The sequence below is a fragment of the Cucurbita pepo genome, chromosome 12 (genome assembly GCF_057944985.1).
Source record: "Cucurbita pepo subsp. pepo isolate OVF chromosome 12, ASM5794498v1, whole genome shotgun sequence".
Lineage (NCBI taxonomy): Eukaryota > Viridiplantae > Streptophyta > Magnoliopsida > Cucurbitales > Cucurbitaceae > Cucurbita > Cucurbita pepo.
The window spans coordinates 14,489,962-14,511,863 of record NC_141809.1 but is presented as its reverse complement, the minus strand read 5'-3'; the positions used below and the strand labels follow the sequence as shown (position 1 = coordinate 14,511,863).

At 37.9% G+C, this 21,902-nt stretch overlaps 3 protein-coding genes and 1 pseudogene across 6 annotated transcripts; 2 read left to right on the top strand and 2 right to left on the bottom strand.

The window, feature by feature from the left end:
* The first annotated feature begins 3,667 nt into the window (after positions 1 to 3,667).
* On the top strand, positions 3,668 to 8,306 carry LOC111806411 (type I inositol polyphosphate 5-phosphatase 4). The gene is made up of 13 exons (XM_023691711.2): positions 3,668 to 4,473; positions 4,558 to 4,645; positions 4,788 to 4,844; positions 4,972 to 5,059; positions 5,129 to 5,233; positions 5,332 to 5,947; positions 6,029 to 6,222; positions 6,335 to 6,443; positions 6,551 to 6,699; positions 6,783 to 7,076; positions 7,159 to 7,230; positions 7,950 to 8,056; positions 8,159 to 8,306. The coding sequence occupies exons 1-10, from the start codon at positions 4,444 to 4,446 to the stop codon at positions 7,003 to 7,005; spliced, it is 1,659 nt and encodes a 552-aa protein (XP_023547479.2). The 5' UTR covers positions 3,668 to 4,443; the 3' UTR covers positions 7,006 to 7,076; positions 7,159 to 7,230; positions 7,950 to 8,056; positions 8,159 to 8,306.
* Positions 8,307 to 12,097: 3,791 nt separating this feature from the next.
* Positions 12,098 to 14,604, bottom strand: LOC111806711 (vicilin Cor a 11.0101). Its single transcript, XM_023692136.2, has 6 exons — positions 14,154 to 14,604; positions 13,882 to 14,054; positions 13,506 to 13,583; positions 13,155 to 13,430; positions 12,758 to 13,070; positions 12,098 to 12,396 (listed from the first exon to the last, which is right to left on the bottom strand). The coding sequence occupies exons 1-6, from the start codon at positions 14,602 to 14,604 to the stop codon at positions 12,242 to 12,244; spliced, it is 1,446 nt and encodes a 481-aa protein (XP_023547904.2). The 3' UTR covers positions 12,098 to 12,241.
* A 190-nt stretch (positions 14,605 to 14,794) lies between these two features.
* LOC111806710 (guanine nucleotide-binding protein-like NSN1) lies at positions 14,795 to 19,306 on the bottom strand. Of its 2 annotated transcripts, XM_087128870.1 has the most exons (11): positions 18,975 to 19,306; positions 18,414 to 18,475; positions 18,099 to 18,343; positions 17,825 to 17,936; positions 17,548 to 17,721; positions 16,880 to 17,100; positions 16,334 to 16,598; positions 16,067 to 16,246; positions 15,595 to 15,815; positions 15,335 to 15,497; positions 14,795 to 14,927 (listed from the first exon to the last, which is right to left on the bottom strand). In XM_087128870.1, the coding sequence occupies exons 2-11, from the start codon at positions 18,430 to 18,432 to the stop codon at positions 14,887 to 14,889; spliced, it is 1,641 nt and encodes a 546-aa protein (XP_086984996.1). In that variant the 5' UTR covers positions 18,433 to 18,475; positions 18,975 to 19,306; the 3' UTR covers positions 14,795 to 14,886. The 2 variants fall into 2 exon arrangements, with proteins under 2 accessions (XP_086984996.1, XP_023547903.2); XM_023692135.2 differs by lacking the exon at positions 14,795 to 14,927 and having other exon boundaries at positions 14,975 to 15,497.
* A 78-nt stretch (positions 19,307 to 19,384) lies between these two features.
* LOC111806712 (F-box/kelch-repeat protein SKIP30 pseudogene) lies at positions 19,385 to 21,791 on the top strand (annotated as a pseudogene). Of its 2 annotated transcripts, none has more exons than XR_015423112.1 (2): positions 19,385 to 19,441; positions 20,571 to 21,791. The product of XR_015423112.1 is annotated as an F-box/kelch-repeat protein SKIP30 pseudogene, transcript variant X1 (transcript). The 2 variants fall into 2 exon arrangements; XR_015423113.1 differs by having other exon boundaries at positions 19,399 to 19,521.
* The last annotated feature ends 111 nt before the right edge of the window (positions 21,792 to 21,902 follow it).

The following is a 21,902-nucleotide window of genomic DNA, read 5'->3' as shown; positions in this document are numbered from 1 at the left end:
TAAAAAATCATCCTAGTTTAATAATTAAGATATTAGTTTAAATTTTGAGAGTAGCATATAATCATGTATAAGCATAAGTGAAATGATTGGGCTCCTTTTCATATTGGGCCTGATCCAACTAGCCTTTGACATAGCCCATTTGGCCCACAACAACTTTATAGCCCATTTGGCCCACAACAAATTTAGGTTTCTCATAACTTTGTGGAATTGTTGGAACAAATAGGGCCACATAATATATATATATATATATACAATATTTTTTAATCCAAATCGTTTTTATTAAATAATGAATCTAACTCAACTCGACCATAAAATATTGAAATTGGGTGAGCTAAAATTATTAAATTATTTATTTAGAATCTAATTTAACCCACTGCTAGCAGATATTGTCTTGTTTTAACTTTGTATTTGGTGCTTTAAAGTTCTTGAGACATGTTGTTAGAGAGAAGTTTTCACATCTTTGTAAAGAACGTGTGTTTCTCTCTCCAATTGATGTGAGATCTTACAATCTATCTTTTTCGAAGTCTAACGTCTGATCCACCACCGATGGTTGGTGTTGTACCGGCATAAAATAGTATAAAAGGAAGGTGAATTTAAATAGATAAATTAATGAGCTTAAAATATGATGAAGAAGGAATGGTTTTGGACAATAAATGAAAAAGAATAAGGACAACACCTGTTTTGATTTGATAGGGGACGTGTGGTGATGCACCTTTTATGACATTCAATTGCCATCCATACACGCACTTTTTTTTTTTTCTTTTTCTTTTTTTCTTTTTTCGTCTCAATTTTGATTATTAATTAATTATTCACAAGGATGATTTTGATATTATTTAAGGTTTGGGGATGATTATGATATTGATTTTGATATTATTTAAGGTTTGGGGATGATATGATATTGTTTAGGGTTTAGGGTATGGAGTTTGGGGTTTAAACCCTTTAACCCTAAACTGATGATTATGATAATGATATTATTTAGGATTTAGAATTGGGGAATTTGGGGTTTGGAAAGGATTATGATATTGTTTAGGGTTAGGGTTTGGAGTTTGAGGTAAAAACCCTAAACCTTAAACCTTAGACCGATGATTATGATATTATTTAGGGTTAAGGGTCTGGAGTTTGGGTTTAAATCCTAAACCCTAAACTAATGATTATGATATTATTTAGGGTTTAGAATTTGGTGTTCGGAAATGATTATGATATTGTTTAGGGTTTAGGGTTTAGGGTTTGGAGATGATTATGATATTGTTTAGGGTTTAGGGTTTGGAGTTTGGGGTTTAAACCCTAAACCCTAAACTGATGATTATGATATTATTCAGGGTTTAGGGTTTGGGGTTTAAACCCTAGACCCTAAACCCTAAATAACCCCAAACTCCAAAAAAAACTAAAAAAAACTTAAAAAAAATGACTAAATTCAATTGAGAAAATAATAATTAAATATATATATATATATATATATATATATATATATATATATATATATATATATATATATATATATATATATATATATATATATGACATATTGATTTGGACATTTGCCTTCCAAAATGATTCATTCCAATTCACCTATTTGTGTTCGTGAAAGTTATGAGTACAAAATAAAAAAATAAAAAATAAAAAATAAAGTATTATAGGATTCCGAAAGCTTCGAGAGGCTATTTTGCGGTTGACCGACCATAAGGGATTTATTGCTCAAGACCCTTGTAGAAAAAAAGCTTGACCCCGACTTCATCATGTTCGTTTATTTGATGAGAGAATGAATTTTTTCCTTTATTAAGTCGGTATAAGTTGGGTGCTATAACCATTTAGCCATGGATGCGAAGAGACTCGAGTGAAAGGAATACCTCCTTCTATTAGCAAAAAAATGGACGAAGGTCTGATTCAGCAAACAAAAGGGTAGGTCAGCTTTCCTACTAACCAAAGGGCTACTGTGGTACCAAAGACATATTCAAATATTTTTTTCTCTCTTGTGAATGCACGATATGTTTGACTATCCTTATGAAGAATGATTCGTTCCCTTTCCAATCGATGTGGGATCTCATAATCCACCTCATTCGAGGCCCATGTTTCCTTAAAGCTAACAAACTCCGTTCTAGTTTGACTATCCTTATAAAGAATGATTTGTTACCTTCCCAATCGATGTGGGATCTCACAATCCACCTCCTTCGGGTCCCAGCATCCTCGTTGGCACACCGCTCGGTGTCTGACTCTGATACCATTTGTAACAGCTTAAGCCCACCATTACTAAATATTGTATTATTTGGGCTTTCCCTTTTGGGCTTCCCCTCAATGTTTTAAAACACGTCTACTAAGTAGAGGTTGTCACATCCTTATAAAGAATGCTTTGTTTCCCTCTCCAACCGATGTAGGATCTCACAGTAACCATACCCACGAAATTTTTAACCCTAATATCAACGTGTTTAGTTAGGTACTTAATTAGCCAAAATGAAAGGTAAAGTGAACTCATAATCTCTGTTAAGGTAATGGAGAGCCACACAAAGTCTTTGACAGCCCATACTTTGGGAGAGAATGGCCTATAAAATGATAGTGGAACCTTCAAAAAGAGTATATAAAAATGAGTTTGTTGGGTGATTCCCCCACTTAGGGGATAAACAATCAAATTAGGGTTTTTAATTTTGAAGGCCCAATTTGTTGCTGCCAACCCCATTTCTTTAATCATTTCCATTTGTTTAATGTTAATTACACTACTAAAAAGGCAATCAAGGCTACTAATTGATTACCAAACAGCCTTCAAATATGAGGGCTAGGGTTAAGGTTAGGGACCAAGACACACTCTCCCACATGTAGCATGTGTGTTCTTGGATTAGTCAATTAAAATTAAGCTTTTAATGGACCTCATTTTGCAAACCCTAATGAAATTGGGTGTTTTTTAATGTGAATAATCCTTGAAGTAAGTATTTTGTGGTGGAGAGTGAAAAAGGGTGTTCATGGGGTTTAGGGTAGGGAACCCTAATTAGTGCCCTAAACAAGATCCTACATGTATGTTTACTCGGACCATATTTCACTTTTACCCATATGGGTTTTTGTTTAAAGATTGTACCGCCTTTTGTGCGGGTCGGAACTTACTCGACAAGGAATTTCACTACCTTAGGACAATTATAGTTACAATCACTGTTCACTGGAGCTTCAATCGCCATCTCCCTTGTTTATCAAGTCACTAACTTGTTTATAGTCAATGTTGACCCTTAAATTAGGACTCAATGCACTTGTCTAATTGGACACAGGTCTTGGATTTGAGTCAACATGCACGAGAGTGAATTGTATCTTTCAAGACATAATATTATGTTCCATCACAGAAATGCTAAAACTATTTATGATTCGAGGCTTATAAGAAAGTAGGGGTGAATTCATCCATTTATAACGTTTTTTCATAAAAAATTTCTAGCTTTGACCCTGATCGAACATCAGTATCAGCTAGGTTATAAGATATCAATATGAATTTTTCGTCAATTCATGTAAAAGCTCGTATTCCTTTTTGTTTTGTATTATCGTTTAAATTTTGATCTTAAATCTCGACATTTATTATACTCGTACTAAAGATAAAAAGTTTGGATTTTTATGGATATTTATTTGAAAAGATTGAAACTTTGGGGAATAGGATTGAGTTTAAAACAAGAGGAAGGCCAGATGTTCAAAAGGAAGCAAACGCAGCAAACGCTTTTTCTTTGCCATTCTTTTTCAATTGCTCTTTTCCACAACTCCGTTGGTTTTGTTGAATGGTGGATTTACAATACTCAAGTCTTTTGGGGCAGAGAATGTGCATGCTTCTACACTAACCCCAGATGCTGACCGCGGGCAGCTTTTCAGAGAGAGAAAGAGAGAGGAGAGAGAAAGAGGCAAAATATGGGTTCATCGGGCAATGGCTGGCTCGGACGGGTACCCTATAGATCCACAGAACTTCCCCATCTCCCAAAATTGGGGTTCTCCTTAAATTTTGAGCACAAAAGCTTTTAAAGCGTTCAAATTCGAAACCCATAAGGGTTCTTCATTGCTTGTTCTTGCCTCACTTGGAATCTCAACCTACCCTTTGATCGCTGCCCCATTGGGTTCTCATTTCGTATCTCCTTCCTAAGCTCTTTTGACTCTGTTTTTCCCATTACTTGTTTGAGCATTGGTGAAATTAGAAGACCCAGTTGGGCGATTCCCTTTGTGGGCGGTTTTGGGTTATGTGTTCCTGTTTGGTAGCTGGGAAAATCATAATGCCAAGAAACAGAGATTTTCCTTGTTCACCCCTTTTCTTCTCTCTCTCTTGCTCCCTTGATAGAACAGAGGATTGCCCATTTGATTACATGCTTTCATTTCTTTTTACTTCATCATTATAGAACAAGGGCTTGTGTTTTTCCTCACTCAAAACTGAAATTTGTGGTGGGTTTCTACTTATTGCTGTGAATCTGGGGGTTATATGAACTTTGTACAACAATGAGAGATGAGAATTCGAAGAAAAACAAGGTTAGATAAACGTTTTGTTTGTTGCTTTTGTGTGTATCTCTGAAATTTTCTGATATGCTCCTGTTCTTACTGTTCTTAATGAAGTTTTCATGGCCTAAAACACTGGTTAAGAAGTGGTTCAATATGAAGAACAAGGCTGAGGATTTTGTTTCAGATGAAATAGCTTACAGAGGTGATTACTCCTTGTGTTTGGTATAATTTCTAAGGCGAGTTCTTTTTCGTTGTTGATGGATTTGAATGCGTGCGTTTGATGATGATGAACTGGGAAATAAAAGCATAGCTTTAGCATTCTTTTGTTGGTGTGTCTTTTTCAGGTGGCGATCAAGAGTGGAGGAACAGGGAGACGTGCACTGTCAAGAAAAGCAAAACAGGTTGGTTCAATTTCAGACATCTCTCAATTGTTCTCTTTTGGACCACAACAGCCTTAAAAACTCCAAAAAATGGACAAATAATATGTCTTAATCGTTCCTCGTTATCTGCTCCCGAATTCGTTTACAGACCGATCCAACAAACGGTATCCAGATCGAACCCGGAGAGGCAAGATTGACCTCAATGCTACACAAGTTACTGACGTGCAAAATTACAGGTAGCCTCTCTTTTTTGTTGCTGTTTGTTGGATTTGTTCTTTGTTTGCTTATCTGTTTTGTGTGGACAGGGTTTTTGTTTCTACTTGGAATGTGGCTGGTAAGTCTCCTCCTAATTGTTTGAATCTCGAAGACTGGCTTCATACGTCGCCTCCAGCAGATATCTATGTTCTTGGGTATATATCGAATTCGATATGCAATCTCTTTGTGTTGCCATTTTATTCGAAAGTTTGGAGATAGTCGAGGAGAAGCTTAACGTTGTTAACTTTTGTAGGTTTCAAGAAATTGTTCCTTTGAATGCTGGTAATGTGTTGGGCACAGAAGACAATGGTCCAGCCAAGAAATGGTTGGCTTTGATTAGGAAGACTCTGAACAGTCTTCCTGGCACGAGTGGGAGTTGTCGCACGCCATCTCCTATCCCCGACCCAATTGTGGAATTAGAAGCTGATTTCGAAGGAGCAACGAGGCAGAAGGGTTCGTCGTTTTTCCATCGAAGATCGTTTCAATCACTGAGCCGCAGCATGAGAATGGACAATGACATGTCTGTGCCACAACCACGACTCGATCGACGGTTCAGTGTCTGTGATCGGGTTATGCTTGGACATCAACCGTGTGATCGTGATCCCAGTTACCGATGGGGATCCTCAGATGATGAGAATGGAGATTCGCCCATTGCCTCACATTATTCACCTTTCTCTTATAATGGTTTTCTTCCCATGGAGGATCGAGATATTAGGCATTCCGGTCATTCGAGGTACTGTTTAGTTGCTAGCAAACAAATGGTTGGCGTATTTTTGACCGTATGGGTGCAGAACGATCTCCGTGATGACATTCGAAACATGAAAGTATCTTGCGTCGGTCGAGGATTAATGGGTTATCTTGGAAATAAGGTAACAAATTTGCTTAGTTTATGCATCAAACTTGAGGAGCCATAATATAAACTGAATCCAAATTTCTTTATGGATATGCAGGGATCCATTTCAATTAGTATGTCTTTGCACCAAACAAGTTTCTGCTTCATCTGCACTCATCTGACCTCGGGTCAAAAGGAGGGTGACGAACTTCGGAGAAACTCCGACGTCATGGAGATTATCAGAAAAACACGGTTTCCTCGAGTCCACGGCATGGGAGACGAGAACTCTCCTCAGACAATTTTAGAGCACGAGTAAGAACTCTGATCATTGAACAAACGTTGCGTAAAACGTATGAACTTTGGTTGTTGGTTGAATGTTAATAACCTTATCTAAAACTTTGTCATTATGATTGTCCTGTGCCAGTCGAATTATTTGGCTCGGGGACTTGAATTATCGGATTGCATTGTCGTATCGATCGGCAAAGGCTCTCGTGGAGATGCAAAATTGGAAGGCGTTGTTAGAGAACGATCAGGCATGATGCTACAAATCTCCTTTAAGAGCAAGAACATCCTGTTCTTTCAGGTACGACTCGAGCCATGTTCTCACTTGATCTAAGATTGTAATATCCTGTTCTTTCAGTTACGACTCGAGCAAAGACGGGGCCATGTCTTTGAGAGATGGAATGAAGGAAAGATATACTTTCCTCCCACGTACAAGTACTCAAATAATTCAGACCGATATGCCGGAGATACGAGGCACCCGAAGGAGAAGAGAAGAACTCCTGCTTGGTATGAAATTGTGTTTACATTCAAAACGATACGACATGTACCCTCTCTGAAAATGTTGGTTTTAACCTCGATTATACATGAAGGTGCGATCGCATACTATGGTACGGAAGAGGCCTTCACCAACTGTCGTATGTACGTGGAGAATCAAGATTCTCAGATCATAGACCCGTGTACTGCATGTTCTTAGCCGAGGTCGAATCTATAAACCATAGCCGCATCAAGAAAAGTATGAGCTACTTGAGTTCCCGAATCGAAGTAGAAGAGCTGTTGCCTTGTATGTATGGACACCCTGAAATGAACTTCTGAGGGATATTCTTTCCACAGCCTGATTTACCAAGCCAACCAACAACGTATCATCTAATCTCATACTCTATAAGGTAATTAATTAGCCAAATCCTAAGTATATCTATATCTTTCAAGCTTACCTTATAATAATCATACTTCCATGGCCGTTACCAGGTCGGACTCCTTCAGCTTTCGACCATCGTACTCAATTTCCTCATAAATCCAACTAAAACTCACTCTCTCAAGGTATTCCCGTTATCTCCCATACTCAAAAAGCACGTCGTAATATGCACTCATTAGTGATCAAGTTTGATATCTATTGTAATAGCCCAAGTCCTCTGCTAGTAGATATTGTTCTCTTTAAGCTTTCCCTTTCGAGCTTCCTCTCAAGATTTTTAAAACGCGTCTGTTAGGGAGAGGTTTCCATACCCATATAAAGAAGGTTTCGTACTCCTCCCCAACCGATGTGCGATCTCACAATCCACCCCCTTCAGGGCTCAACGTTCTCACTGACACTCAATTCTCTTCTCCAATCGATGTGGAACCCCCTAATCCACCTCTCTTCAGGGCCCAGCATCCTTGTTGACACACTGCCTCGTGTCCACCCCCTTCAGGGCTCAGGCTCCTCGTTGGCACACTGCCTCGTGCCCACCCCCTTCGGGGCTCAGCCTCCTCATTGACACATCGTTTAGTGTCTGGCTCTAATACCATTTGTAATGGGTCCAAGTTCACCCCTAACAGGCGCGTTTTAAAAACTTTGAGGGGAAACCAGAAAGGTAACTGTTACATCTATTCTGGGGTAAACGGTGTAGTAACTTTAATTTTCAAGCTACCCAATTCAAAATCTGATAGAACAAGAATTACAAAGCATTTACTCTGAAACCCACTGCAGCAAAAGTTGTATTGTTTGAAGAACAAGTTAAGGTTTAGATATATTGGTTGGCCTTATTCCCCCACTTTTGCAGGCTCTCTCTCTGTCTCTGTGCAGCAGAAATGGAGAAAGAAAAGGAATAAGTTGCTTCTTTTACACAGCAATGGCACCCCTCTGAGTATCTGCAACATCAACAACAAGGTCCATTATGAGTTCTCTCTCTCTCATTCTCTAAGCATGCCACCATCTTCTTCACCACTTTATGATATCAATGCTTCATGTTTTCCACTCATCACTGTGCAGGTGGTGCCTACACACTGCAAATCTGTTCATCACTAAGATTCAAACTCATATGTTCAACAAAATAAACAACAAATTCAATTGTTCATTGCTGGTGATGATTCTTTTGTATTATTTCTATAAATGGTTTAATAATATTTATATTTGTTCATACATTTTCTTTTATTTTGTATTGTTTATTTTATGCTTTATCTTTAATTCAATTTGACCAAACTTAAATTTGTCTCACTCAGAATGAAATTGGTTTGAATCCTATTTTGTCCTTTGAAAGATTCTTCAATTTCCCTTTTTATTTATTTATTTTTTTTGGAGAAAATATATATATTCTTAATTATAATTATATCAAACAAAATAAAAATTCAATTGTAAAATGGGTTTTTTTTTTATATACATGAAATTAAAGTATTAAAATAAAATAAAAAAGATAAAAAAAACTCAAATTAAATGAGAAATTATTAAAAAAAAAATGATATTCCGTTAAACGTTGGAAACGTCGTATTCCTCGAGATGTGTTATGTTTTTCATGGCCCGTTGACCGTTTAATAAAAGCCAACGTCCAAACACCGTCCAGGAAAATAATAATAATTAATAATTCCGCATAAAAATAAAATATTTTTACCTTTCTCTATTTTCCACGGAATATAATTACGTGGCGAGGTCCCATTGGAGAAGTTGGTTCAGTAAAGTTCTGATTACTCCAAGATTTCTGATACTCTTTTTTAGAAATATTAATAATATTATTATTATTTTAATTATTTCCACGTCAGCGACAGATACCAATCCAGAATTTCAAAACGCTTATTATATTAATCTCGTTTATAATTTTAAATTTTTGAAAAATAATTATTTTGATTTGCAATCAATTGATAAAATATAGTTTTCATAAATCTTAAATAAGAAAGTTACTTAATCTTTTTATTAAATTTTTTTAAGAAGCATATAAATGAAAACAAAATATGTTAAAAAAACTCGAGTTACTGTATAGAAATAGTGGTCATTTTTTTTAAAAAAGTAACTAGTAAATTACGTACTAAATATGAATTCTAAACATGGGTCGTTTGCAAAAACACGAGATTTTATGAAGCAAAGAAAGAAAGGGAATGGGCTGCAAAAGCTAACAGATAAATGAAGAAGAAGAAGAAGTTCAATTCCCCAAAATTCAAAGCATCTATCCATCAAATCACCACCTTCTTTTTTCTTTTTGATGAATCCCATGATGTAAAATCATTTTTTCTTTTTAACCTTTTGACTATGTTAGCCAATATTTTGATATGTACGAGTATTTAAACGTGCACGTTGAGTGATATATTGAGATAGTCATCTAAAAAAAAGAAAAGAAAAGAAAATACTCAGTTAATTAAATATGACTAATGTTCTTTATATTCCGTTTGATAATTTTTTTCTTTTTTTTATTACTGAATCTAGTACCAAGTGTATTCCGTGCTTATCATTAAAAAAAAAAAAAAAAAAAAAATTAAGAATGGTGTGGAACCCATGAATTTTATGGGCATTTAAATTTTGAATAGAAGAAGTATGTACTAACCTAATGTCCTATTGCAATATGTAACGTTTAATCATTGTTTATTAGTGTAAATGGAGAGTTAATAAATAAATAATATTGTGCATTAAATTAAATATTTAAATGATTTATCTGTATATGACGTCAGAAGGATTTTGCTGACTCTGTCACTGCAAGTGATGACGTCATTCGATGTGTAAGATGCCTCAACTCTTGGATTTAAAAATATTTTATTATTCATTAGACTCTTCACTAAAAAAAACAAAAACAAAAAACAAAACAAAACTAAATTGAAGTTCAGAACAAAAATGATATTTTAACTTAAAAGATGATCTATATTTTGACATGTCCTACGTGTTCATGAATTAACATTAACGATCGATAAGAAACATAAAATGGAAGAAACAAAAGAAATTATTATTGTGAATATGGTCAACATCGACATTTTTATATTTTCGTCGACAGTTAAAGTCTTAGGTCATTTTACATCCCAATGAAAGATTTAGTTTCGAGTTAATTTATAAATTTGTAGAACTTTAAATATTTGAGCTCTCTCAAAACCAAAAACCAAAAACCAAAAGTGACTTTTAAGAGTTGAGTTTAGCTTGGAAAGTTTAAAACTAAATAGATAGAACATTCAAAGTTTGATAAGCCAAATTTCATCATTTGTTATAGGTATGAATTTATAAATAGGGCAATGATACTGTAAGATCCCACATCGGCTGGAGAAAAAAACGAAACATTCTATGTACGGGTGTAAAGACCTCTCCCTAACATATGCATTTTAAAACTATAAGAGGAAGCCTAAAAGAGAAAGGCTAAAGAGGACAATATCTGCTAAGGGTAGGCTTAGATTGTTACAAATGGTATCAGAGCCAGACATCTGATGATAGTGCACCAACAAAGACACTGGCTCCCAAGGGGGTGAATTGTGAGATCTTACATCGGTTGAAAAAGGGAAACGAAACAAAGTAACTTCGAAGGCTTCTAGAGGCGGAATGTGAGTCTCACATTAGTTGGAGAGGAAAACAAAACATTCCTTAGCTTGAGAGCTTCTAGAAGAGGGTAAAAGGGAACTGTATGATAGCTTAAAAGGAAAGCACAAACAGGACAATATCTAACGGGTAGGACCCATCACATTAAAACGGGTAGGACCCATCACATTAAAAGAGTATTGGAATGTGGGGATGGGTGAAATATCCAATAAATAGCAATAGTCTTATATGGTTAAGGGTGGTGTGTGTGTCTGATTCTGAGAAAGCACAGCAGTCAGTGTACTACAACTCTGTCCTAACTGAAACGCTTACACCTCCAAACTTATTGAATTTGGCAACAATGGAGGTTGGTTAGCTTTGGCCATGCTGCATTGAAAGCAGCAGGCACATTTTTTTGGGACAACCAATGAATTCACTTCACTACTCTTAAGTTTGATTCAGCCAAAGCTCATTTATCACAGCAGAAGACGCAGCAATATGTATACATGGAAATGAGCTGCTGCAGCAGCAGCAGCTGCTGATACAATTCTGACACTGTTAATGCACGCTTCAAAACTACACCAATGGCAATCATCATCAATGCCATCCCCTCCTCCCGACCCTCTAAGCAGCGACGTGGTGGTGAGTAGCTAAATTTAACCATATCAAGAGGTAGATATCAGTATTCACAATCAGTGGGGTTTAACTTGAGAAACAAGGGATGTCAGAAGATGAGAGGGGTTGTGGGGACGACTAATTATGAGTCAAAACAACGAAACCAGGGCAGAGAAGCCAATTGGGAAAGAAAAGGCCATGTGGTTTTGTGGGTAAATGACCTCACTCCCTGCCTAAACACTGCAAAAAAATAATCAATGGGGCTTTGTTTTCATGTCTGTGTTTGCCAGCTTAAGCATATGGAGTAATAAAGAGCCAAACGAGGGAAGTCCTCGATTTGGTTCAGGGACTCAATGTTTTACCTTTTCTTTTCTCTTTTCTTGGGATGGTGTTTGTTGCTCCCGCATGGTACCAAACTGTGGTCGATGGAATCAATCATCAAAGATCCAAGGTGCCCTACAAAACAAGGGGAGCTAGATTAACATATAGAACAAATTCATATTTTAAGTACATCAATACAAACCAACCCATTTCTTAGAAGCCAAGGCCGATTCTGTCTTCCTTTACATACTGATGACTCTTTCCCTCTCTATCCTGATAGAAACTGAGCTAAATCCTTGGTCTTGTCAGCTTCTAAAAACTAAACATATGGGTGTTATTATTATAGTCCTAAATTTGTAATCCCACACGTTGTGAAGTGAATCCATCCAAATCCCTACCCTTCCACTACGTGGTAGCCTTTGAAATAGCTTTGGTAAGAGACCATTCCCTTAGGAAAGTTAAGTTCCTGGCTCAGTCAATGCCGGCACAAGTATTATGTAAACTTAAAGCCCATAGCAGAAGAAAGCTCATTTTATTTATGATAAGCCTGTACAAGGGAAGGAGTAGCTTGAGTCGCTACAGCCTAGCCATAACTAGTTAAGTGTTCCGCATATATACACCATTTTTACATTTGGTTCTTTCTTCAGTACTTCAGTTTCAGGCATCAGTCCATTCATGTTCTTGTTGGTTTGGTCCTGGGAGGAAGAACTCCTCTTCTTGCTGTCTGAACATTCTTTCAACTTCTCTTCCAGGTGTGTTGAATCCCAACTCTCTTGCTACGCTCTCCATCTTGTTCACTATGTTATCTTTCCCTGCAATTTTTTAAATAGACAGCTCAAGATTTTAGCAATGAATGTGGCTTGGTGAGATGTTAGCTGAGCAGAAACTTCGAAAGAAAGTATGAGATCGACATTGAATTGGGTAGACATTGACATGATACCAGCTGAAATATCCAAAATTTTATGTACAATTGTCTATGATTTTGGATTCAAATTCAGTTGTCCCAAAAGGTTTCCTTGCGCCCTCAAGTGCAAAGGCGAGAGGGAGCTGGACTGCCAGACCCCACCATCAAACAGGGACGAAAATCGACCTTAGTTATCTGACATCCAATTACAGTGTAAACATCTAGGTTTTCAATATAGTTCAAAGCTTGTTAATCTGATTGATTTATACCTGCTAGAAGATACTTGGTGTTGCCATAGGCATTGACTTCAAAGCAAACAATCTGAAGATTGTGGTTTGGAGAGGCAAAGACTGAAAAAGGATGACCTGCCGGAATTATGAACACCACCCCACGTCTCAGCCGCCCTCTAATCTTCTGGTAAGTCCCCTCGCCCGTCCGCTTATGCTCTCGCTCCGACCACCGGCCACCTCCCCCAGACGATGATGAAAGGTGCGGACACGCCATTTGGAACCCCCCTTCGCCGTCCACCACCACGGCTATCTTCGTGGCTTTGGAGTAATAGTGAGGAGTCATCATTGAACCCTTCAATGGAAAAACACAGCAAAAATAAGCAAGCAACCTGCAGCTTACAAATGAATCAACCTACGAAGTAGAAGTAAATCATACTTTGGTCATGTTGGCGAAGGCGACAGCAACATTGAGGTCTCGAAGCTGGCGGAACTCACCAGGATCGGCTTCAAAGAGACGACCGAACTTATTCGACTGCCATGGATCTTGCTTGAGCAGATTGAATGGACGCTCAGTGTCACCTTCTGAGAAGGGCCAAATCCTTGGGATGAATTCTTCAGGTCGGCTAAGAGATCGGATCTGTTCTCTAGAAGCCTTGATTATGGTCCCCTCTTTTTGTTGCTCGAAAAATCTCTTCAACTTATCTTTTGGAATCTGTTTGGCAGCCAAGAAAGTTAGAAGGAATACAAGTATATATAAACCTAACACACTGTTTAGACAGCTTATAACCTTGAAGGCTGCTTCAAGCAAGTCCCAGCTGAAAGCTGTGTAGAATGATTCTGGGTTTTCACCGCCTGGCTGGAAAATCTGCTCCAAATATTCATTCTCAGACGAATTCAACAAAATAAAAAGACCCCTGATACGAAATAAGGTATCTAAATCATGCCATAATGATTTAGATCTATTTTAGCTTTGTTGAAAGCTAAACTTTTAGCTTGCAATTCTTGTGTTTATAGTGTTCATAACTTGCATGCTAAGAGTTGTTCAATACTCTTAGTCAAGATCATTAAGATAATTCGTTCCAAAACTTTCCTTATATCAACTATCAAGATATCTATCTTCTTTTATGAAACGAGTTGAAAAAAGAAAGGACTTCGGGGATTACCTCAAAACTTCCAGGAACAGAGGTGGATTGAAGAAGCTTAACAATCTTGAGCTTCTGATGTTCGTCCTTGTTTATGAAGTAAAAGGGAGCTCCAGATGGAACTCTGAAAACATCTCCACATTCAACATCAAAGCTTTGTCTCTTTTCCTTGATCACTGTGATCGTACCTCGTCCTGCAACCAACCAACACAAACTCCATAAAAAAAAAAAAGGTTCAAAAGTTTAAGCAATGAAAAAGTGTGGTGAGGAAAGGAAATAAGAAACTGGCGTACCCTCAGCGACGAACAGAATGATTTCAGCATCGAAATGGGAGGGACTCACGAACGTGGAAGGATTGGCCTCCACCAACGAAACCCTATAATTATCGATCCCACGAAGAAGCTCCGATCGCTGAGTGAATCTCTGAAGAACCCTAATTCTACCCTCCCCTGTTTCAACCCTCTCTCCGAAATGCTCATCATCAAACACATACGGATTACTCTCTCCATACTCTTCTTCTCTTTCTTCTTCGCTTTCGTAATACCTTCCTTCTTCTCTCTCCCTTTCCTTCTTCATCTTATGGTACTCATCGCACATTTTCTCGCAATCGCGCTTCTGCTTCTCGCCGAACTTCTGCTGGACCCTGCACTGGTGCTTACACTGCTCCAGCTCAGGGTCTTTGAAAGCGATGCAGCCGACGGTGACAGATAGCAGTAGGAGGAGGAGGTAGATTTTGGAAGCCATTGTTGCTGAGAAGTGAAGGAAAGTGGAGGGGGGTTTGGGGATTATAAGAAGGGTGTTGTGGCCTCATGCATGAGGACTGGTGTCCTGTTTACGTGTCCATTAATGGAGGAACTTGAAGCTTGGTAATGAGATTTGGATGGAGGAGACAGGTAGCTCAACTTCATATTAATTTTCATTTCAGTGATTCTAACATGATATTCATAAAAGGATAACTCAAACCTGGGGACGATTCATTTGGATTCCATCACCTTGTGGCATCTGCACAACTCTCCACGTTTGTCCTCACCAAGTTTCTAATAATATTTGGTTTTTCATGCCTTTCACTATAATTTCAAATCAACACAAGAAATAGGAAGGGAAGAGCCAGCCAAAGCCAAAAAATGAGATTCTATAATTTGATTCCAAGGTTCTATATCACGTACAGGTGAATAAAAGGCCAAAATTTCCTAAGATAAATCTAAGTGGGCGAAAAATCTATGAAAAACTTAACTTCAAATCAAGATCATAACACAAAACTATGAATTTACACCCCGTGTTCATAGCTTTGATTTCCATGGCAACCGGTGATTGTTGTTTTTCTGTTAGGAGATTGATTAATTCTTTTTGAAATCCACTTTAAAGTCATAATCATCATCTTCCATAGCGTCTGTAGACATTGATGATTTACTAATGTTGTTTGCTTTTTTTCTCCTCTTCTTCTCTGCTCTCCTCATTTTTGTGTTCAGAATACCTTCTGCTGAATACAGCTTCTCGTTTTGCCTGCTAGTTGCATCTTGTCCTTTCGTTTTGCCCTCGTCATCGTCTTCTTCCTGCTCCATTGACTCGTCGTCACTATTGTCCGATGCATTCTCCAGGACTTCGTCGTCTTGTGTAGATGGTTGATCATTTCCATTCTACATTGCAAAATGATAACATATAAAGTCCTAATCCTAAACCCCACATGTAAATAACAGAAAATCATCAGGCTATAAGAAGATGCAAATCTCGAACCTTTGGCTCTTGCATAATATTCTCATCAAAATTCAGTGGACAACTTGGGGGAACTTCAACAGAACTGAAATCATCGACGGATTTGAGGCTTCCAATGAATGAAGATTCGCCACCATAAACCTCGTCAATGTTGAACTCTTTCCCAAGCTCTGTGACGATCCTTGCCTCTGAAGGTTCTACCTGACTCCTAACTGGGGGCATTGTGTAATATGGAATTTTGCCTATGACATCAAGCAAACAACATACTAAGAGCCCACAATCGGGAAAACTTATTTATGCTTTGTATGGAAGCACCCATTTTCTTATGTCCTAAACTAAGCAACAAAGCTAATTTCTTATCACAGAGAGAAAAGGAACATTTTCTTTTGTTTTGTTTGATGACTTCCATTCAATAATGCAAGCAGGCAACTAGTTTTGCACTTTTCATTTATCAATAGAAAGTTTAGACTTTTTTTTCTTAAAACAGAAATACCTTCGTTCCAGTCATGTAGAACAATTCTAGCAGCAGCTTCAACATCCACAATTCCCCCCTTCTTAAGTTTGCCTCGAATAACTGCTATCTTCTGCAGAAAATCGTCGACGGTATCGAAGCTTGAAAGCTTATACAGAGTTACCAAGGTTTTGGATGGGCAAAGCTTCAAGATCTCCTTAACTAAGATATCCAAAAGTAGCAAATAAGCGGAATACAAAACTCGAGGACCACAAAAAAAAGAGTTAAAAACATGGCAAATCAATTTACCAGGAGCAACGGGATCTTCCAACTTCTCTATTCTTTTGCAATTCCGCAAAGCTATAGATGGCTCATTTTCCTTAGACCTTACCATTACAACACCAGGGCAATCCAACAATTTGACATTCTTATCCAAATGGACCTCTTGCATCGATCTAGTTAATCCTGGCGTAGCACCAACGTTGACAACATGGGATCTCTTCAGACTATTGATAAGACTGCTTTTGCCAACATTAGGCAAGCCAATAACACCCACAGTAATTGATTTTTTAATCTGCGAAATTCAAATACACAATGGACCACATCGATTAACCAAAATTGAAAAGGATATTTCCAGTAATTGATCAGAGAAACTTTAAGAACAATAACTATATATGCTAGAAAACTAATCCCACGGAGGAAGGATATAACAAATCAGTGCAAATACATCCAAAAATAATCATCAAAATCAGAGTGGGATGATCAAACATATCAAGCTTTCAAATTCACAAAAAGCAACGCCAAATAAAACAAAACAGAATGTTCAATTCTTTAAAGTTGAAACTGTAGAAATACCTCATAACTTCTTGAATAATTCTTCAATAATTTAATAAGTGTTTCAGCTCCAAGACAGTCACTTCTCTGCAACAAATTGCTCGTTTTCGTTTTGGATGTCTTTGAAGATTTCCAACCTAAGTTGGACCTTTGTTCTTGCGTGCTACACTTGAAAGCAACGGCAGGCAATTCTTCTCTCAGATAATTAAGCCACTTCTCCACCGCCTCTCGAGGAACAAGATCTGATACAAAATATATATATAAATACGCATTAAAATTATAATTGCTACAGATGAAGATAAATACACAGCTTATTAGGCATCACATGACTAATCCATCCACGGCTTTAAGAGGATATCTAATAGCTTGTCACTAAGTTCATCTGATTAAGAGCAAGTTAAAACTAGCAAGCACGAACAGTTGACCCAGTTTAACTTATAAGTGACAGAAAAGCAGTCATTTTACACAAAACTTAGTCTTACATCCTTCACTGGTTTTCGACACATCAAGTCAAACATGAAATGCAAATTCACATATATTAGGAACAAAATATTGAAATTTTAAAGAAAAACATTGAAATCAGTTTTGAAAAAAATGTATGCGATAACCGTGTCGTATGAGATCTATTTTCTATGTTTGTATCCATCTTCATTAGTCAGTAGAATTTTTACACAAGGGGAAAAATTTACCAATTTTGTTCAGAAGTAGTACGAGATGCTTATCAGGACCCGCTTTCATCACCAGCTTCTCCATATCAATACAACGGGTGCCAAGGGGATCACGTGCATCCAAAACTTCTAAAATAACATCTGATGCCTCAATAACTTTGACCAATTCCTTGTAGAAAACCCTGTCTGAGTTATCTGCAAATTTATAGTCAGAAACACAACGAAAGACAATGGACATGAGTATCACAACTTGTTTACTCCATTTTTTATCCAAAAATCTTCATAGAAAACAGCCTACCACGATTCCGGGCAGACCCTACAGATTTGTCTACATCCTTTATCTCTACTAAACTTTGATCTGCAGAAGGCATATTATCATCATCTAGCAATCCCAACTTCCTCTTTTGAGCCTGAACAAGATTAAACGGTCAAATTACAAGTAAATTGCCACACAACGATGTAATATGAATGGAGTAACAAAATGCATGCATACATGCATTCACCGGCCCATAAATATATATATGCATACAAAATCTAAAAACGTCCATGATAGAAAGTAATAAATTTAATACCCTCTCCTTCCGAGCAGCTTTCTTTTGTTCCATCTCATCAAGAGCACGGGCACGACGAGCTTCAAGAGCTTTGAGCTCCTGTTCCTTGAAGGGCCAATCATTGGGAATACCTGGGTCCTTCTCAACTTTGCTCTTCCCCTTGAAGCTTAGCTTCTTGGCTTCCTTCGCCTTCTTCTTGTGATGCTCCTTCACCTTCCTAATGATCTTGTACTTCTTCTTTAACGTTACCCTCTTGCTTTTACTCTCTACAAGAAACAACACATTTTAGAGAAGAAAACCGGGTGTGTTCCAAAATTATAAATAGAACCCACTTACTTTTGCTCCTCTTCACCATCCTTAAGATTCAGAAGACGAGGGCTTTGTGCAAATGGCCTTCACTGTCAACACAAGTGAATGACTCAGACAAATGTTCTTCCGAAGAATGCATGAGGCAATATCACAAGCAATAGACAAAGAAAGGCCAGGATTCAAAATTCAAACATACGCCTAATCAAAAGTTCATCTGCATCAACATATTTCTTCTAAATTCAAGCAAACTCAACACCATTCAATCAAATTCAAACTCAATATTAGTTTCCACTTTACTGGTTACTGTGCTATTTTCTTTTAACTCACAATACTAATCTCAATATTTTCGTAAACAATATTTCACAATTTTTATAGCCAATCAAAATGCAGCTGAGTTTTCTTTTTTCCTTTGTTCATCTTAAACTTCCTCTTCTATATATAAGATAAGAACAGTATGTTTTTATCCTTACGGGATTTTTTTCCTAATCTTTGATGCATACACTCTTAGTTTTATGTTAACCCAACAAACAAAATACAATATATATATATATATATATATATAAAATAAAAAATTAAAAAAATTAAAACCTGAAAATCTGAAAATGTGCGGCGGTACGATATCACCAACGGGACAGGCCAGGGGCTGAACCACTGTGCTTTTCAGGAAAAAAGAAAAACAGAGATGAATAACTTGAGTATCTCCGTTTGCTCGGAGAGGCGAGAGACTGTGGAAGGGAGGGAGCAGCAGCGACTTCGTCGGAAGGATGATAGTTCAAAAGCTCAGAGTGAAGCGTCCGTCGGAGACGGCGTTAGGGCGGGAGTGGAGGTCCAGCCGTGAGTTAAATAGGGTTTAGAGAAAGAAAAAAAAACAAATAAATAAATAAATAAACTGCTTCTGCAACGAGAGGAAAATGTAAGAAAAGTAAATAGAAAATAGGGAGAATTTTTATTATTATTATATTAAGCGTAATAAATATCTATAGTGAACAACCATGGCCTCACATTCTCGGCGCGCGCGGGGGGTGGATATACTGCAACTAGTCTCACCATTTCAGGTATCAATCTCTCTGAAAGAGCTCGAGCTCGAGCTCGTTGGACTCCAGAGTCGTTTCATATTGCTTGGATTTGTTCCCAGGTGAAATCGAAATTGCTCTGCTTCTCTATTCTTGACCTAATTTAGAGCTGTTGAACCATATTTTAATGCATGTTTACCTTTAATCTCGTATGAAATACTCATTTGAGCTTTGAATGGATTGTGCGGCTTTCGTTAGTTCTTGTGTTTGATATTGAAATATACTGGAATTTGCCTGAATTGACTGTCATATAATGAACATATACCCAGGTTCAAGAAAGGGATTGTGCTTATAGTTTTGTTGGCTACGTTCCCAGAGTTGATTTGGGAAACGGAGGCTTTCATTTATATAAACTTTGATTCTCTTTCTGAGATACAAATTAAGTTTTGCTATTTGGGAAATTTGTTTCCTACTACCTTGAGACACATAATCACTTTAGTCAAGCTCACCGCTAGCAAATATTGTATTATTTGGATTTTCCCTTTCGAGCTCCCCCTCAAAGTTTTTAAAATGGATATGCTAGGGAGAGGTTTCCACACCCTTATAAAAAAACGTTTCGTTCTCCTCCCCAACCGATGTGTGATCTCACAATCCACCCCCTTCTGGGCTCATCGTCCTTGTTGGCACTCGTTCCCTTCTCTAATCGATGTGGGACTTCCAATCCACCCCCTTTGGGCCCAGTGTCCTTACTGGCACACTGCCTTCTATCCACCCCCTTCGAGGCTCATCGTCCTCGTGGGCACACCTGCCCGATATCTGGCTCTAATACCATTGTAACAGCTCAACTCCACCGCTAGTAGATATTGTCCTATCTGGGCTTTCCCTTTCGAGCTCCCCTCAAGGTTTTTAAAACGCGTCTTCTAGGGAGAGGTTTCCACACCCTTATAAAGAATGTTTTGTACTCTAATCCATTTAGTTTCTTTCTAAGCTTTGTACAATCACAGACTGACCCTCAGTTCTTATGAATCTCAGTTCTTATGAATACCGTATGTAATCTAAGCTCCTTCATTCCTTCTTCAATGTTTTAAAACTAGAGGAAGGTTGTGATTTAGTGTTAACTATCTAATGTTTTCAACTATGATCTTAGTTTATATATTTCTTGATGTTTCAGCAAGCTGGCCTATACGAAAGAAAGATCATGTCTGGTTTGATTGAAGGACTCCCTGATGCAATTTCCATAAGATGTCTTGCTTTTGTTCCATATTATCTCCACCCCAAGTTGGAACTCGTTTCTCGCTCTTGGAAAGCAGCTATTCGTAGCACCGAACTGTTAAGAGCTCGACAGGAAGTTGGTTCGTCCGAGGATTTACTATGTGTGTGTTCTTATGATCCAAATAATACATGGCAGCTTTATGACCCTCTTCAGAACCTTTGGATGACCATCCCTGAACTTCCCTCTAAAATAAGGCACCTTGCAAATTTTGGCGCGGTCTCCACTTCTCAAAAGCTGTTTGTGCTCGGTGGCTGTGGCGATGCTATTGATCCAGTGACCGGTGACCGTGATGACAACTCTTCAACCAACGAGGTCTGGTCATTTGACCCTGTAACTCGAACGTGGTCCCTGCGAGCACCAATGCTCGTGCCACGTTCTACGTTTGCCTGCTGTGTTGTGGATGGGAAAATTGTAGTTGCAGGTGGCTTCACCAGCATATCAAAATCAACTTCTCAGGCAGAAATGTATGACAATGAGAAGGATGTTTGGATTCCTTTACCTGATCTACTTCACACCCATGATTCAACCTGCATTGGCTTGATGATTGGAGGAAAAATGCACATTATGTACGGGGGGGTCTCCACGGTGCAAGTTTTTGACAGTTTGGAGCTGAAATGGAGAGTTGAGGATTACGGCTGGCTTCCCGGCCACAAGGCTGTGGTTGGAGGTTCACTCTACACCATGAGCCAAGGACTTGTCTTCAAGCAGGAGGAACGAGACGCGCAGGCTGTTGTTTCCGCGTCTCAGTTTGTCCAAAGGATCGGTATGGCAATAGTCGGGTTTAGAGGTGAATTGTATGTAATTGGAGGCGTAGTTCGCCCCGAACGCTTCGATGGTGACCTTGTAAAACTATCTGACGTGCATGTTCTTAAGGTGAGGAATGAGAAGCCAAGTTGGTGTTGTGCTGCTCCTATGAGCCGATGCTCTGGGACTGTTCTTGGGTGCACGGTGTTGAGAATATAGGATTTAAATGCTAATTTGAACCTATTTACTATTCTTGAGTTAGATCACTACTTTTTAATTAGAGAATATGTCTGAAACATATGAACTATCCTTGAGTTGATCACTACTTTTTAATTAGAGATTATGTCATATGAACTATCCTTGAGTTGATCACTACTTTTACTCCGTCTCTCTCACAAAAAAAAAAAAAAAAAAAAAATCTAAATAAAAAAAAAAAAAAATTGAAAAATAAACAATTAGAAAAATATGAGACAAATATTTGAATAA